Below are 18,274 nucleotides of genomic sequence, written 5' to 3'. Positions count from 1 at the left end.
AGAGAGAGAGAGAGAGAGAGAGAGAGACCACTGAACTCAGCTCTCCTGAAACCACAGATCTCTTTGTAAAGAAAACGCACCCTATTCCTTCATATATGCCATCCTTTGTTCTTGAATCTCTTCAAAAATCTATAGCAGCTTAGAGAGAGAGATATAAGCAACTAGAGATAGAAAGAGAGAGAAAGATAAGAGAGAGAGAATGTTCCCTTCCAAGAAGCCTACTATGAATTCCCATGAAGGGCCTCTGTCATGCGTTCAAGGCGACTCGGGCCTCGTCCTTACGACCGATCCTAAACCTCGTCTCCGGTGGACCGTCGAGCTCCACGACCGCTTCGTCGATGCCGTCACCCAACTCGGCGGCCCCGACAGTTCCGTCGTCGGAAATCACTCTTCTTTCCCTTCATCACCTTCTTCTTCTTCTAGCTTACAAAATTCTCTGTGTTTGATTTTGTAGAGGCCACACCGAAGACAATTATGAGGGTTATGGGGGTAAAGGGTCTTACACTCTATCACCTTAAAAGCCATCTTCAGGTATATTTATAAGATTATGAAGCAACATGCAAAACAAATTATTTCATTTCAATTCAAAACTTTAGTTTTTTGCAATTCTTTGAGGTTTTCAGCTAATTATATTTGTTTTGCATGATTAATTATGTGCAGAAATTTAGGCTTGGGAAGCAGCCACACAAGGATTTCAACGATCATTCCAAGGATGGTGAGAGAGCTTAGATATAGCTTTGTAGTTTTTTTTTTTTTTTTTTAATTATTTTATTTTCTTGTAAATTGGTTTAATATGCAATTTTTGTAAATTTGATTTCAAGGGCAGCTTTAGATATGCAAAGAATTGGTGCATCATCTTCTGGGACTATGGGTCGAACTATGACAGAGTGAGTTGGGGGTGTTGCCCCGGTTTTTTTTTTTTTTTTTTTTTTTTTTTTTTTGGGTGCTTATAATTAGCTCAGAATATATAGTAATATTTAAAAAAATTTATTTTTTTTTTAACTTTCTTGTATGATAACAAAAGCAATTATTTGCAGTTGTTTTGATTATATGTTACCTCATTAAATAATAGAAAATGGTTCAAAGAACACTAAATATGTTAAGGCTCATAATTTCGGGTACATAGAAAGATTTATATTTTTAAAAAAAATGTTTTTTTAGATTGATTATATGTTACCTCATTAAATAATAGAAAATGGATCAAAGAACACTAAATATGTTAAGGCTCATAATTTTGGGTACATAGAAAGATTTATATTTAAAAAAAAATGTTTTTTTTAGATAAAAAAGCATTGCTTTTAAGAATATTTGAACTTGCTTTAAAGTATGAAATTAGCACTGAATTCTAAAGTAATATAATTTAGTATAATTATGAGTTCTTAAGTATATTTAATAAGCTCAAGCAATTAAATGAGCTCTTATAATTAATTTCATAAAAATATAAAAAAAAATGACGGAAATATATACACTAAAAATTTCTCCTTTTAATTCTCACGTGAAATATATTTTATTTTTATTTTTCTTTTATGTTTAAGTTTAAATTTTACAGCAGAAACGCACAGACAGCAGAAGCACTCAGGATGCAGCTGGAGGTCCAAAGAAGACTCCATGAACAACTAGAGGTTAGAAAAATTTTTTAAAAAAAGTGTTTTTTACAAATCTACCAAATCAAATTTCATAAAGTTTTCAACTTTATATATAGTTACTAACTAATTTACAAATTTAGGTACAAAAAAGCCTTCAAATGAGAATTGAAGCTCAAGGAAAATACATGCAATCCATCTTAGAAAAAGCATGCCAAACCCTAGCTGCATGTGAGAACCTGCAACCATCAGCAGATGCCTACAAAGCAGCTTTCAGCGGCCATGGATCCGTTCAAATAGACTTAATGAAGGAGATGACATCCCCCATGGCCGTGAGCTTCCACTCCTTTCAAGATCTCAATGTCTTCACCAACAACAATCAGCTTGATCACATGAACGATCAAGATGACACTTTTTTCAGATCAAACAATGATGATAATAATAATATGTTCATGGGGAAGAAAAAGCAGCACGAATTTTACAGCATTAATCAGAGTGGGAAGAGTGCTATGATTTGGGGTGATGAAGAAGATTATCAGTTTGGATCAGGACAGGAGGAGAATTGTAACTGCAAGTCTGAACAGATGCATGAGATTTCTGCATCTGTTATTAACGGAAGCTTGGATGTGGAGTCCATGATGGAGGTATATGAAGCAAAGCCTAGGGTTTCAGGTGAGGAATGCAGAAAAGCTCCTGTTTTGACGAAGGAGATGTTGAGTCCAGTGATTAGAGGAAGTGGATTAAGCAGAGGAAGGAATTTGTCTTATGGCTGATAGGGTGAGCTTAATTAACTCTCTCTCTCTCTTTTTTTTTCCTTTTTGCATGCAAAAATATGATATGATGATGAAGATTATCATGTTTAAATAAGTGACTTTTGGGAGTGAGAACTGTGCTGAGCAATGCTTGCTAGCTTTGATCAATCGAATCAAGATTGAATTTTTTTTTTTTCAGGCTAATTATGATCAGTTAGATTTATGCCATGATGAGAACTCAATATATTTAGGTTTGAAAGCTTGATGTTTTTGCTGAGGTATTATTATTATCTTGTAATGTCAGATAATGATAAAATCAATTTTTAATTTAAGAAAATTTCTATATAGTTCTGTATTAATGAGAATAATTATATTATTAACCCTTCATTATAATGTAATTACTAATATTCCTACTGTGGATAGATTGACTGCAAATCATGCAAAGTATTTCATTATGTTGTTAATAAGATTATTAAAAAGTTATTGTATGTTTTTTTCTTGGATTTTTCTACATACATATTATCTATTTCTTTTCAATTTATTATAAAAAAGTTGCATTTATGATTAATGATATGGATATGATAAATTAAATTATTTTTTCTTCATTCATGAATGCTACTGCAGATTGATTAATTGATTAAATTACTTGATTTTTTTTTACCTGCTTTATTATCATTAATATTAATTAGACCCAATTAATGTGTATTTTCATTGATTTTTACATTTATAGCACTCAAATCTTCAAAAATACAATCATTTCATATTAATTTTAGTCAATAAATCTTGTGTCCATGTTTGTGGGATGGCGCGTAATTATGTAAGAGAAGGCCAAAGGCTTGATTTAATTAAGAAAACATTGTGTTTAGAAAGCGTAAATGGGGATTTTCATGCATTGAAAGTTGCAGGCAGCACGTGATAAAGAAGCACTTTGGCTAGCAATGCAGCCTGAAACATAATTATTTCCATCCAAGTGCTAATCTATGATTTAATCATTCTATTGGGGAAAAAGAGTAAAACTGTCCTATTCATTCACTTTAAAACTTTATATTTAATTACATTATATATATACATATATATATATATATATATAGTCTAAAGAGTTAAATCTAAATTTAATGGGGAGGGTTACACAAGTGTGGGATAATGTTGATAGAAAAAATGTTACGCTTAAGTGTTGATTATTGTACTGCAGTTGAGATTGGAGCATGCCGCTATATAAACTTGTTAGGAGTGGCGTGCTGGAATCTTAAGTTGAATGCATATACGGTCGTCATGCGTAATATTTTCTCATGTTAATGACCCTAGGTGGTTCTGTCTAGCTAGACCAATAGTCCCACCAGACCAATTGGGTGCTCGAAAATGATGACAAGCCATGCTCATAATTTAATTAATAAGTGTAAATCTAATTTTTCACTAATGAATGCATGTTTATTCTCATAAGAGTTTGGAACTAACTCATTACTCTTAGCTAGCATTATTAAAAGATAAACTAGGTATGGCTTCTATTTTGAAATGTGCATCATCATTCTTTAATTGTTCTATTATATTTAATTTTCTTTCCTATGGGCCAATATGTGATAAATATGAACTACCTTATCTATATTATTTTTTCAAAAAAATTTGTATTATCAACATATTAAATTAACATTTATGCCTTTTAGTAATATTATAGCAAGGATATTTGTTAGTTTGTCAAATAAAAGCCACAAAAACCTAAATAGCTAGAGGTTCTTCATATGTATATTCCTTGGTACATATAAATTATTTTACTGTCATTTTTTTATGTGAATTTTATTTGGTCAAATATTAAACCCACATGTCTATCATATTATAGTATATTCAATATACAAATTATATTATATATATATATATATATATATATATATATATATAGACACACACACACACACATGTACATTCAATGATTATGTCAGTATTAATATCATTGCAAGTTTTGCAAATTAATTAGCTGTATGAAATAGAGATAGGCTATGCTATTTACATGAAAAACATTGAAATATTATTTTATTTGCATTAAAAGACTGAATTAAATTAAATTTAAGACAAATACCCCTGAACTTTATTGGTCTGAGAGAAATGCAGAGAAAGTGGAAAGGGGGGAGAATGGAGACCCACAGCTGCAGTTCTCAAGGAAGCTTCTGTGTTTTGAAAGGGAGGAAAGGAGGGATAAGAGATAGATTGGTGGGGAGATTTAAGGTTCTTCCTGCTACAAGAAATCATAATCATGTTGGGGCAGAAAGAAAGCTGCATGCATTGGATTCTGAAAGTTGGTCGCTGGATGGGCCGGGCCGGGCCGGGCCGAGAGCGTTGGGCTTTGGGAAAGTGAAAAAGAGAAGGATTCGGGATAAGAAAGTACCATTGATGAGAGAGAGAGAGAGAGATCATGGGGCAAGAGAGAGAGAGAGAGAGAGAGAGAGAGATCATGGGGCTTAGAAGGGGAAGCTTCGCTTCTTTATGGTGAAATTACGGTCTTGGATTCTCTCTCTCTAGATATCTTATCTCTCTTCCAAGTGTGTTGCTTAAACAATAGTTTCTATGAGTGTCTTTTTTTTCTTCTTCTTCCATCAATATTGCATAAACAATCATACATATAGGAGTCATATTAACAGTTCGGGTGGGCCGTCATGCACATGACAGTAGGACTGTGAATTTAGCTTGAAGATCAATAACTGATCGATTCGCAATTTGGTTTAGATCAAAATAAAAGCCGAGCTATGAGTTAATATTTTGGATCGAGTTTTTTTTTAGCTGACCCCAGCTCGGCTCGAAATTGGATCATTAATAACCCTAATTATGATACGACTGTGAATTTAGCTCGAAGATCGTTAATTGCTCGAAAATTTATTCGAATTTCAATTTGGATTGAGAACATATTGAAATAAACGAGCCGAGCTGTAAGCCAAATTTTTTTATCGGATTTTTTTAGCCGATCTGGAGCATTGGGATCGGCTCGAAATGGGATCTTTAACAACCCTACACGGCGGGAGATGTGTTCTCATCCGGTCCATCATCCGGAAAGAAATATAATGCACATGTGCCTAAGAAATGTGTATTTTGTATACACGGCGGGAGATGTGCTCTCATTCATTCATCTTTTTGTGCATTATCAACAGAGGAAGAAAAGAACTATGAAAATTGGGATAGAATCATCAGAACATAAATGGACATATTATTATGTTTTTCATTTGGCTAAGAATAATCTGAGCTTAATTTTTCCTGGGAAATGGGGAGAGTTTGCATGAAAATATTGATTAAGGGGCATATATAGAAGAGGAGGATGCTGCAAGAAAATAGTGAGATCAAGAGCAATTAAGGTGAGCTTGTTACCTTTAAATGACAAATGCTATTTTCACTCACTCTATCTTAATGTATTTTTGAAACTAATGCGTGTCAGAAGATTTGTGGCGGTAGGGTCATGATTTTAGCCTCTTTGTGTTTCACTAAAATCCAACTATCCCTGGAATGTATATGATAAAATGATGTTATATGTTGGCCCATCATTTCCTCGTATGTGAAAATTTATGTATAAATGACATTGCACACATAAGTCCCGTCAAAAATATATATTGACTAAACAAGGTAGCATTTTTTGCTCGAATAGAATAGGAGGACGGCCATCAGTAGATTACATGATCTAATAATTTGACTCAAACATAGCCAAGAAAATTTGGATTTTGATTAACCTGACGACTATTTGGATCAAGCTCAAATCTGATATAATAGCTAAAATTTGCTTGATTCCGTTGGAAAAACAAGATTCTCATTAAGTCAAATATTTTGACCCTTATGATGAATGGGTCGAATTCAGGTCAAAACATATTTAAATCAAGTTAACTATGGGTTAGATCCAAATTTAACAGGCCATCAACCCAAAATTGACACCTCTAAATAAAAGCATTTTAAATTTTCTTTTTGTTAGGGGTTTTTGTCAAGAGGAAGAGCCCAAACAATAGAAATGCGAAGAAGTTAAATTCTAGAAGTGTCCAACATAAGACATACTTTAGGACGAAAATGTCTTCTTATTTCTCCTTTTGAATTGCATAACTATTAAAAAAACACAAGAATTATCATTAATTAAAAATATAATTATAAAAATAGGTCATCAAATCAATCATAAGATGACAAAGAGGGCAAATTTGGCCATACTATATTTTCTTATACTTAGATGTATCATACAATTTAAGAGACTTGGAAAAAGATTCAACATTTCTAGAGCACTTCATACAAACCTTTTCTTAATTCTGCCTCTGTTCGGATGCAGCCTGCCTATATCACGTAAGTAAAAATTAGAATTCTCATGGAGCATTTTCATTAGATCTAATAAATGAACATGCAAATTGAGAACATTTGCCCTTAATTATGCCAAGATGACTTGTGTTGGTGTTCTATTTTGTTGTGAATAGATTTGAGTCTTCTTGGATATTATGAACCAAAGTAGTAAGATTGACATAAAAAGTTTCTTGATTTGTTAAAATGTAAGAGGGCGGGAGAACTACTTCCAATAAAAAATTGGTAATGCAAAAGGATGATCATAAGTAATATCACGGGGGTCAAAAAAAGTAAATATCCACATTATTTTTAAAATGTAAGAGGGCGGGAGAACTACTTCCAATAAGAAATTGGTAATGCAAAGGGATGATCATAAGTAATATCATGGGGGTAAGAAAAAAAGTAAATATACACATTATTTCCCAAGTATTTAATTGATTATGCAATGTTACATATGTTGTGGCTTTTAAAAGCTTATTTATTAAGACTTGTTAGACTGCAATAATAGATCTTGTTCTTCCTTAGTATAGATTATATTGTATTTATATGCTTTCTAGGCTCATTTTTTAGTGGCCCTCTAATAACTTTTGTCATGTTTCTTTGCGTGTGATATTTCTCTTTATACACAAAGCTTTAGCATCACATACGCACACACTACTTGTGATCCCATTGCACTAATCTAAGATGCTACCCCTTAGTCCCTCATCGAGCCCATTTCCATTGTTAGCATCCTCTAGGCCATGCTGACCATATCTAACTCTATCCCACATCATCGCCAACCCTAACATGCATGCCAAGACCTCAACTCTCATCGATCTAATGAACACCTCCAACCCACACTTCTCGTATATGCTCTTACACATATTTGGTTGTCTTTGCCTTAACCCATCTAGATCCGACCACCTTGTTTTTGCAGTCTAGATCTATTCAGGTCCATCATCCAAGTTTTCTTTCAATCATGATGACTTGTTTGTTGGACTCCTCACCAAATACAAGCATGTTACTCAAATCTCACCCATTTTAATTGATGTCTTTTCTATTCCTACTGCATGTTTTCATACTACATTCTTAACTACAACACCTTATTCACATCATAGCCATGTTTTATACTAAGTTAGCTCTATTATTGCAATTTCTAACAATGCTCTCGCCAAATTATTAAGCCCTCATACTTTGTCCTTGGTGGCAAAATTCGTGGTCCATCATCTAACTCTCCAAATTATCATGCCCATTTTTATAAATTATCCAATTTATTAGAAAATTCTCAATAGCTTTACACAACACAAGACACTAGTCCTAGGCCCCAAGTCAAAGAAGCTGCCTTTGGACCCACAAGGCCACACTAAAGTTCTAATAAACAAAACAGAAACGCACATAGCATTCAATTTGCTTTAATTAACAACAAAAATATCATTGTCCCATCAACTTCCCCTCTGCCCTTCTCCCTGCATTGCAACTTCCTCAACTCTTCTTGATCAATCAAGGGTTACAAACTTGCTTCCGTGGTCCCGAAAATGGCGAGATAACATCTCAAATTTTTTTTTTTTTGTTCTTCATCAGGGATTTCAAAACTTCCACACGTCGCCAGTCGCATCGACGGCCTTGCCCTAGAGAGATCTTATTCATCATTGATGAACTACACAGAAAAACATTAACGGGATTAACAGAGGGGAAGAGTGCTAAATAAATAATAAATATGTACAGCACATGATATTGTACCTCAAAACAGAATATGTGAACCAAATGTAAGAAAAAAATTTACTCCTGCGGTTTCCAGACATTCACAGCTTTCTCAACAAGTGCACTCTTAAGGCACTATTTGATGCTGTCTTTTTTTTTTCTTTGGTTAGGGACATTTACATACAGACCACTCTATTCTAATGTATTTACATATCTAATACCCAACATTTCACATTAACAGTTGTAATATATTGGTGTAAATATGAATGCTTAGGGTGTTAGATAGGTAAGTACATGAGAATTATTCGGTATGTATGTAAATACCCCTTTTTGTTATAATGTGTTATGTTATCAATAAAATGCTTGATCATTTGATAAAACTATGTTGAATGAGTGTATTAATAATGAATCTGACATAATTATAACATTCTATTGAATCAGAATGAGCCTATAAGAAAATAAAATAATTAAGCAATAAAGTGACAATAAGTTTTTTTTTTTTTTTTTGGAAGATTTATATCTATTTACATATCTAACCCCCAAATTTCAATTTTACATTCAAGAAATCCCCATTAATTTCAGAAGTTAAACTGTCACCTACTTCTGCCATGCATTGGAACAACTAAGAGACCACATGAAGAATCTTAGGGTCTTGAATGGCTGGCTACTTAGGTTCTCAGGTGACATCTGAACACTAAAGAGGTTTACGGTCACATTAATAGTACTTTAAGGGGACAATCCCTACCATTAGTTTAAGAAACTAAGGCTTCGTTTGAAACAGATGGGACATTCACCAAATTTCTTTTAACAATTGCATTCGTCGAACTGAAGGAGACGAGCAGCGATCTGAAAGGGCAAAAATTTGCCATTTCTGTTGAAAGAACTTCGGGAGACGTTCCTCTCCTGCTATTTTCCCAAATGAAACTTTTTTGTAGAGACGGACGTTCGCTCCAACCGAACAGGACTTCACCACCTCCTCAAACGAAGCCATCAACCTGTAAAGTACCTCTTTTGAATGTTTTCTGAGCAGTGGTTTCAACATATCATTTCGCAATCAAGTTCTCTGCCCCTCTAAGGAGTCATGAGGGTCACGAGCAACCTCGTTCAATCCAAAATATACTAGCGTAATATCGTCGAATCACCTATGCCAAACAATGGCAATCAACTGTACAAAATGTGATCAATCCAAAGCATTATGAGGTGTGGCAGCAGTAACAGCATCTGATATAATCATATGCAAACTACGCAAATCAATTCATTCTTAAAAATTCAAGGCATTTACATACATATCACACAATTCTTATGTATTTACATATATCTCACATCTAAATTTTAACATTTACACACATAACACTCAAATCTCTAATATCACATAAAAAACAATACTATTATCATCTTTAAAAACTGAATTACACATTTTCATACATATGTTTAAAGCATCAAAATGATATGGATGTATGGCTATCCCAACCCGCAAGCACACCTTAGTTGATTCGACAGTTGGGAACTTCATTGTGAACTTACCCAGCAATGGAAAAGCCTTAAGCACCAATTAGGTAACTTGTTCTACAAGGCCGGTGCCGTTCACAGGATGGCAAATATAAGCAATGTTTTCAGCTTCAAAAATAAATAAAGATTTACATTGATGATCATGTAAAGAGCAAAACACTTAAAGAACACCACTCAGACCTTTCATAAACTTAATAAATTTTGCGATCGTTCAACGTGCATTTAAACCCAAAAAAATGTGCTTCCTCAACCAAACAAGATAATTATATCCCTATGTTGGCATTGAACCAAATCAAGATAAAGATTGTCCTAAAGAAGACTTCTACACAAAAAGCAAAGGAAAAAGAACGATTGATCGGACGAATAGCAAGCCTCGATCACATTATCTCCCATTAAGGGAAACCATCATAAACACATTCAAGTACACCAAAATGTGCAAAACAAAAATCACGTCTTCAAAGTTTTTTTTACAAGAACTAGAGCAAGAAATAGTAAAAGAACAAAACTGAAAATACTCTGTGTGTGTATCATAAATAAACAAAAATTGCAATATGATGTGCATGTTTGTCTCTCAAGCTTTGATAAATATTTAACACTTAACGAAGAATTGCACACTCTTTATGAATTTTGCGAAATAAAGATTATGCAAGGAGAAATTATGAGAATTTTTAGTATTAAAATATTTAAAGAGATTTCAGGTTTCAATTTAGATTTCTTCATAAGCTTTAAATCCATCCCAAAAGAGCACCTCAGTAATCTAAAAAACATTCCCCAAAAACAGCTGTAATCAATGTATGCCGGCTAAAAGTGTATTTTATGGTTAGTTATCTCTATTATTAGAAATGCTTGATTTATTAGAGAATATAGATTGGATTAATTTTATGTACCGAATAATGCGCATTCAGTATAATCAAGATTTATGCAGCTTAGTTCAACCCATGAGCCTTGTTTGCCAAGACTCTGTTTAAAAATGGTATAAACACCCACAATTAAGTTAATAAACAATGTGGTAATCAATAGTTTAATAAAATTTAATCAATATTCATCTTTCCAACATAGATTAGCTTTAGAGTAGTACCCATTGAATTAAGAGAAAGACAAGGAGATTCATTTCATGATATTAAAAAAACTAAGATGAAAAGCCTCATAGTATACAAGATAACCAAAAGAAAAACTTGATAGGATTTGAATTAAGACAAAGGCAAGGATATTCATTTCATGATTCTCTATTATTAGAAATGCTTGATTTATTAGAGAATACAGATCGGATTAATTTTATGTACCAAATAGTACGCATTCAGTATAATCAACATTTATGCAGCTTAGTTCAACCCACGAGCCTTGTTTGTGAAGATTCTGTTTAAAAATGGTATAAACACCCACAATTAAGTTAATAAACAATGTGGTAATCAATAGTTTAATAAAATTTAATCAATATTCATCTTTCCAACATAGATTTGCTTTAGAGTAATACCCATTGAATTAAGAGAAAGACAAGGAGATTCATTTCATGATATTAAAAAAAACTAAGATGAAAAGCCTCATAGTATACAAGATAACCAAAAGAAAATTTTGATAGGTTGTTTTCTTGTACAATAACAACTAAGAGAATGTTTTGAGTTCTTAGCTTTAGAGTAATACCCTTTGAATTAAGACAAAGGCAAGGATATTTATGTCGGTCGCCATATGGCTGAGTGTGGTTTAATTTAGCGTAATATAGTGTTTAGAAATTATGTATTTTAATTTAAAGAAAATGGGGTCAAACTGATCCCATTGATTCCTACAGTTTGGATAATTGAGCTAACCACGAGTAATGTACCACCCTGAACGGTAATACACTACTTGATAATAAGCTCAATTAAATAAACTATGGAAATAAATGACTTCCGTTTGATCTGCAAGTTTGCATGATGACCGACGGATTCCCCTATTTGATATGGTTAGAGGTGTATCTAATGATTATAAATGAAGGCTATTCATGGAGAGCACTACTTACCGACAATCTATCGATAAGATCTACATTGAACTCTTTTTGCATAAAATTATTCAAGTGATAAAAATTTTGTTTTAAGTGTTATGAATGATCAATTTATTATGTGATTCTTTCTATTTTGTCATTTCCTTATTTGTATTGTATGCATTGAACTCTCATGAAATTATGTAATAGTTCATAGGGAAATTTAAATACCAGCATAAGGGCTAAGCCGAACTACCAAGAAGAAGTAAAACCGAATGCCCAACCAAGGAGCTTGAAACAGAATCCCCTATGAATCAAATAAATCCAAGGGTCCCCATGCTAAAGTAATGCAATGAGAAAACAATAATTAAAAGAATTCAAATATTTCTTAAGATCTCAATATGTCTTTCTAGCAAAAGAAACTCTGGTTCAGAGGCTAAACAATTTATAAGTTTCCAAAAACCCATGCAACAAGGAGAGCTGTAAGTTTAAAAAAAAATCCAAATAGATGTCATAAGAAAGTTTTACTTCTCCGCCAAAGAGATAATCAAACTAATATCTCAATTTCATTTGATCTATCCATTTCATAATTCAGAAGAGATTATCGCATAGACAACTAATTCAGAGATTAAACAGCATTCTCGAAATAAATAAAGCCTAACCTTAACTCCTTGCTAATACCAGAACGAGAAAAGTAAGAAAATCCTGGAACAGAAACTTTCAACAGAGAAAGAGCTATCAACACTGTGTTTCTCCAAAATCTCCAAAGGAAAAAAATCGCACAAATCTTCCCCTCCCATGGGGTATTTAGAGCCATCGAGAGGGTCGGGGCTCATTGACGGTAAAAAAAAGGGAGGTAACGAGAAACACCTCGAAGGGCAAAGAAATTCATCAAGATTCAAAATAGGGGTTACCAGATCCATTCGAGCGGGAAAAACTGTTATAAATGGGCTACCGGAGAAGCTATCGGCGACGAGAGCTCTGAAATCGAGGAGATGACAGGAAGACCGGCAAGGGATCTCCAAGATTCGGTCAAGAGAGGAGGGAAGGATCTTCGGCTAGGGCAAAAGAAAAATACAGGCGCGGGCAGGGAAGGGGAATAGTGCCCGAGGGTTTAGAGAAAAAAAAAACTTTTTTTATTTTAAAAAATAATAATAGTAATATTATTATTATTTATTTGTTTGAACGCGATTCATCGTCCGGAATCATTCAGACAAATTCGTCGACGATCGCGCCAAGTTAACTTCAATTCACGTACGGCGCGTCAAATGAAATTATTTTGACCTGATCGGAGTCGTTTAACGAGCGAATTGATGACCGGTCCTCACCTAAATGACAACCATAGTCAAACACATAGCTCGCAGTGGCAAGTCAAATGTCACGTACGTCACGGGATCCACCTATGTCTTTCAAATTTCTATAGGAGCTTAATTTGAGTTTCAATATGTCGGTTTTTTCAATCGACCCAATCAAATATTGAGGATTTGAAACTGTACATATGAAACTGCAAGGAGTGAAGAAATGACTTGAGTTTATAAGGGGTTTGGGTCCCAATCTAGTCCTCTAAGAGAGTCAAAATAGGAAAATCTTAGGGCTAGATTCTAGGGTATCTAGAATTTTGTCATTTCCTTATTTGTATTGTATGCATTGAACTCTCATGAAATTATGTAATAGTTCATAGGGAAATTTAAATAAGCAGCACACAATTCTTATGTATTTACATATCTCACACCTAGACTTCGATATATACATACATAGCATTTTGGTGCTTTAAGCCTGTGCATGAAAAGGTGGTTTCCACTTTTAAAAAGTGGTAATAGTGTTCTATTTTTATGTGATATGAAGGATTTTAGTGATATGTGTCCAAATATAAAAGTTCACGTGTAAGATATGTAAACACATAAAAATTGTGTTATGTATGTAAATGCTCCTTTGTTTTATCTTTATGAACATTTATATTTTATATTTAATTCCAATTGAATGAATTTTTTTATCGTCTCATTTATATTATAGCAATTTGAAAATGACCAAGGATTATAATGATGATTCTGAAATGGAAATGGAGCCAATTATTGATCAAGTGAGTCTTGTCAATTTAATAATATATCAATAGCAATAATCTTGGTCAATGCTTATTGTGTTTTATACTTCAACAAAAGGCCATGCAATGTATCAACTAATATTGGAGATAAGTAGGTGAGCTATTATCAAGAAATCCTATTATTTTTTTTTCTCTTATTTATATACTACCTAAGATCAATAATTTGATTTACTAGACCTGTTCCAAATTAATCAAGAAAGAGCTTTTTTAAAGTATTAAGAATATCAAAATAATTTTTTCTATGGATTTACTCAGATTGCTTAAATCAAATTACAAATTTCTTTGTTCAGGGAGAATTACTACTAAAGAAGTGATAATCATCACCTTATACAACATGACACATAATGAGTCCATAAGAGCTACCTATGAAAATCGAGTTTTAAAACTCTATAGAGATAATTAAGATATATTTGTCTAATGCTCATGAAATATTAGTTTGCTTAGAAATTGATGTTATAACCCTACCTAATAAACAATTTTGCGACAGCCCATCTACCTAATAAACAATTTTGCGACAGCCCATCAAAGATTTCTCCGTGAAGACCATTAAATGTTAGCTTGAAGGATTGTATGAGGGCAAGTTATGGCGCATGGATGATGCCCACATTATTGTTGAAAAACAAGTTGAATACATTAGACAACATCATTTCCCAATTCAAAAAAAGTAATGTTTGCATGCAACTTCAACATGTGCTTCAAACTAGTTGTTCCGAGATGGAAGAGCAGAACAAATGAAGCTTGCATTTTCCAACATGTTATTACGAATATGGACACAATATTTCTATGTATGCATCCAGTATGTTAGATAGATTGAAAAAAATATTATATTTCTATAGTTTTATTTATAATATGTTTGGATGTTATCATTTACCAATTCGAGAAAGTTTCACATAAATAATGTTAGTATATAAAGGGGGTCACTTAAACCTTATTTAGATATATCATAAACAAAATTTTGCACAATAAGTCAGTCAAATCAAAGTGTGATCAAACCTACATTTATTATATGAAAGAAAAGGGATAATTGAAGGGACATAACAAATTATGCTAGCAAGAAATGTCATTATTTTTGCCAAAATATCACCACATAAATATACATTTTGAAATCCATATCGCACATTGATCCTAGGTTTGAGGAACGTGATGATGATGTAAATTTTGTACACCAACTGCAAGAGCATGTAGTACGACAGCAACTTGATGAAAATATTAACATGGATGTCAATCGTTTTGTGGGAAAGAATTAAAGACAGTGATTGAGCATAAAGACGAAATCACTAAGTAATTGCATCGTGATTATAAGTAATACATAATATTGCCTATTTGTGTCAATTTTATTCTGATTTTCTTGCAAAAATTTTGGCTTTAATCATCATTCTATTTCCTTCTTTTTATTACACTTGAAATAAGTACAAGTATTTGAGGCCCAAGACACATGAATATACTCCAATCTCAAGCCGGGATTCTTTTTTTTTATGTAATTAATATTGTTCGCTTTTTTAGTTTATGACTTTTTTTTTTTTTTTTTTTTTTGCCGTTTTGTTCAATGTAATGGTGATATAGATGGGGATGTTATTAGTAAAATTCAAGTTGGATGGTTGGAGTGGAGGAATGAATTTGGCCTATTGTGTGATAGAAAACTATCGCTTAGACTTAAAAGAAAATTTTATAAGATGATGGTGAAACCTACAATGCTTTATGGTGTAGATTGTTGGCCTATAAAAGAGAAGCATAAAACTAAGTTAAGTTTTGTTGAGAAGAGAATGTTTAAGTGGTTGAGTGATGGAGACTTAGAGACAAAATGCGAAATGAATGCATTCGTAAAAGGTTGGTGTAGCTTCGATGGCAAACAAGATTAGCGAGAGTCATCATAGATGGTTTGGTCGCATTAAATGTTGACCATTTGATGATCAGGTTGGAGATTAGTTGTTTTAGGTTCAACTTATGTTAAGAAAGGTGGAGGTAGCCCTAAAACGACTTCGGTATGTTGTGTTAAAAATAATCTTAATCTATTAGAATTAAATGAAAAAATGACACTCAATAGGACTCAATGGAGAAAAACAATTCATGTAGCCGACCCCACTTAGTGGCAAATATCAATGCTTTATACTGTTTTCAATAATATCATAGCCCTCAAATCTTTAATATTACATTACATATTTACATATCCATACCAAAACTTTCATATTTACAAACATATCCCTCAAATCTTAAAAATCAAATAAAAAATAGTACTATTGCGACTTTTTAAAATGTGAAATACACATTTTCATGCATAGGTTTAAAGCACCAAAGTGTTGTGTGTGTAAATATGAATATTTAAGTGTGAGATACGTAAATAAATAAGAATTGTGTGCTAGGTATGTAAAGTTTCCGAGCATCAATCTTTATCTTCGGTAATATCATATATGCTTGTTAAATTATTTCCATTGATAATAGCCATAAGATTTTACATGCTTGAAGTGAAATAATATGAAATCAAACCAGTTTACATTCAAATCAAATGTTTTTTTTTCCCATTAATTCAAATGTGATTAAATACAATTATATGTCAGCTAAACAAGATGTAATCATGCCATGATAAGCTCAATTTGGTTAAATAAACTATGATTAAATCTAATATTTGATTACTAGAACCCAATCCTAACAACAGCCAAATCAATCAAAACAAGAAAAATTTACCTTAATGAAGCGCTAATCCTCCCAATCCTTAATCATCCGATCAAGCAATTCTGTAATCCCAGCAATCCCATCTCCATTATTGTTTTTTCCCTCCCCAACCTTCCTTACTGCATCATCAAAATTCAACCCCTCCTGAACCCTCGCCTCCCTCAACAACGCCAGACACAACAAAATCCTAATTTCCTCCGTTGGCAACACCCCTTCTCTCGCCATCTCTCTCACAACCCTAACCGCCTCAATCGCCCTTCCTCCCTCGCAAAAACCCCGAACAGCTATTCGACAAACCTCCGTATCTGGTCTGCAAGGGGAATCTGCCCGACAAAGCCAGGCAAAGACCTTAGCGGCCTCTCGAAGGCGTTGGCGACGGAAATAGGAGGAGATGAAGAGGGCACAGAATGGGAGAGGAGAAGGGCGGTGTGGGTGGAAGCGGAGAGAGGTGAGTAGCGCCATGCAAGCGGACATGTCGGGAAGGTTGGAGAGGCGGTCGGCGAGCTCTGGAAGGGGGAGGGATGAGAGTGGAGGGTTGGCGAGTAAAGCGGCATCGAGGAGGCGAACGGCCTCCAGGGGGTGACCGGCGTCGCAGAGAGCGGGGAGGAGGTGGTGGATGTCGGAGAGCTCCTGATCGGACAGGATAGTGTTGGATTCGGGAGGGGAAGGAGGAAGAGGAGAGGATGTCGTGGTGGAGAAGGTGGTGGGGAGGAGAAGGTAGGAGAGTTTCGTGAAGAAAGTAGACAGGCATGGCGAGAGAGATCGCGATCGCACCAAAGATCGCATTTTTTTTTTTTTTCTTCTTTGGCAGTGGAGAGATTTTCGTGGGTTTTGCACAGGAAAATATTTGCCTACTTTCGGGTTTATTAAGAAGTATAATTTGATTAAGGGATTACATCCATGATATAGTTTCTTGTAACCTCTATGTAATCTTTTATAATTTATCTATAATATAAAATAAGTTTTGGATTTCTGTTATTATATATTAGAATTTATTAATAGGTGACAGATAAGTTACAGAATGTTACAGAGAGTTTACATAGGGTTACACGTCGGATATAACCCCTTGTACCATCGGTATAACCTCAATACCGTACGTAACGCTGCGTAAGTCTATCGCAAGCAAATTTTTTCCGTTATTAAGAGGTAAGGGGTTATATCTTGTTATATCCCACTGTAACCCCTTGTAATCTCTTTGTAAACTACCGATGATGCGTGAAGGAATAATTATGTGTTTTGTTTATCGGATAAATTAAATTGTGGGGTTACATACGGCATGAAGTTCTTATACATTTATAGATCTAAAATCTATTTTTTAGGGGCTTTTATATAAATATTGAATATTTCATTTTTAACATGTAAATTTTAAATATAACACTTCAGTCCTTAAAGATTTTAAATATAATATTTTAACTATCCAAATTTTCATTTAAAATTTTCATTAGTCGGTAAAGGAGGTTGATTGTAATAATAAAAAATTTTAAAATGTGAAATTTAAAATTTTGACTGTTAAAATGAAATATTCAATATTTTGAATATATTAACATGATAATAAATCTCTAAGCTAAGGGGAAAAAATATTATTAATATTAAATTATTTAAAATAAATTATACTTTTTTATGATATTATTTTTTCGCTTAATTGTTATATGAGTAATACAAAAATACTAAGTATGTAAATGTATGAGAATTTGGTGGTATGCAAATAATTTTTTATATGTTAGTTTTAATT

The 18,274-nt window shown here is 33.4% G+C and overlaps 2 protein-coding genes across 4 annotated transcripts; one reads left to right on the top strand and one right to left on the bottom strand.

Moving 5' to 3' along the window:
- The first annotated feature begins 49 nt into the window (after positions 1 to 49).
- On the top strand, positions 50 to 2,533 carry LOC110019792 (myb family transcription factor APL). Of its 2 annotated transcripts, none has more exons than XM_020717618.1 (6): positions 50 to 368; positions 455 to 531; positions 661 to 715; positions 827 to 887; positions 1,553 to 1,622; positions 1,727 to 2,533. In XM_020717618.1, the coding sequence occupies exons 1-6, from the start codon at positions 200 to 202 to the stop codon at positions 2,354 to 2,356; spliced, it is 1,062 nt and encodes a 353-aa protein (XP_020573277.1). In that variant the 5' UTR covers positions 50 to 199; the 3' UTR covers positions 2,357 to 2,533. The 2 variants fall into 2 exon arrangements, with proteins under 2 accessions (XP_020573277.1, XP_020573276.1); XM_020717617.1 differs by having other exon boundaries at positions 52 to 368; positions 1,550 to 1,622.
- Positions 2,534 to 7,845: 5,312 nt separating this feature from the next.
- Positions 7,846 to 17,388, bottom strand: LOC110019803. 2 transcript variants are annotated; one of them, XM_020717640.1, is made up of 2 exons: positions 16,555 to 17,388; positions 7,846 to 8,261 (listed from the first exon to the last, which is right to left on the bottom strand). In XM_020717640.1, exon 1 carries the CDS (start codon positions 17,326 to 17,328, stop codon positions 16,567 to 16,569), a length of 762 nt encoding a protein of 253 aa, XP_020573299.1. In that variant the 5' UTR covers positions 17,329 to 17,388; the 3' UTR covers positions 7,846 to 8,261; positions 16,555 to 16,566. The 2 variants fall into 2 exon arrangements, with proteins under 2 accessions (XP_020573299.1, XP_020573300.1); XM_020717641.1 differs by lacking the exon at positions 7,846 to 8,261 and adding an exon at positions 9,711 to 9,922.
- Between the last annotated feature and the right edge of the window lie 886 nt (positions 17,389 to 18,274).

The sequence above is a fragment of the Phalaenopsis equestris genome, unplaced genomic scaffold (assembly GCF_001263595.1).
Source record: "Phalaenopsis equestris unplaced genomic scaffold, ASM126359v1 Scaffold000078, whole genome shotgun sequence".
NCBI classification, from domain to species: Eukaryota; Viridiplantae; Streptophyta; class Magnoliopsida; order Asparagales; family Orchidaceae; genus Phalaenopsis; species Phalaenopsis equestris.
This window is presented reverse-complemented; position numbering and strand designations above follow the sequence as displayed.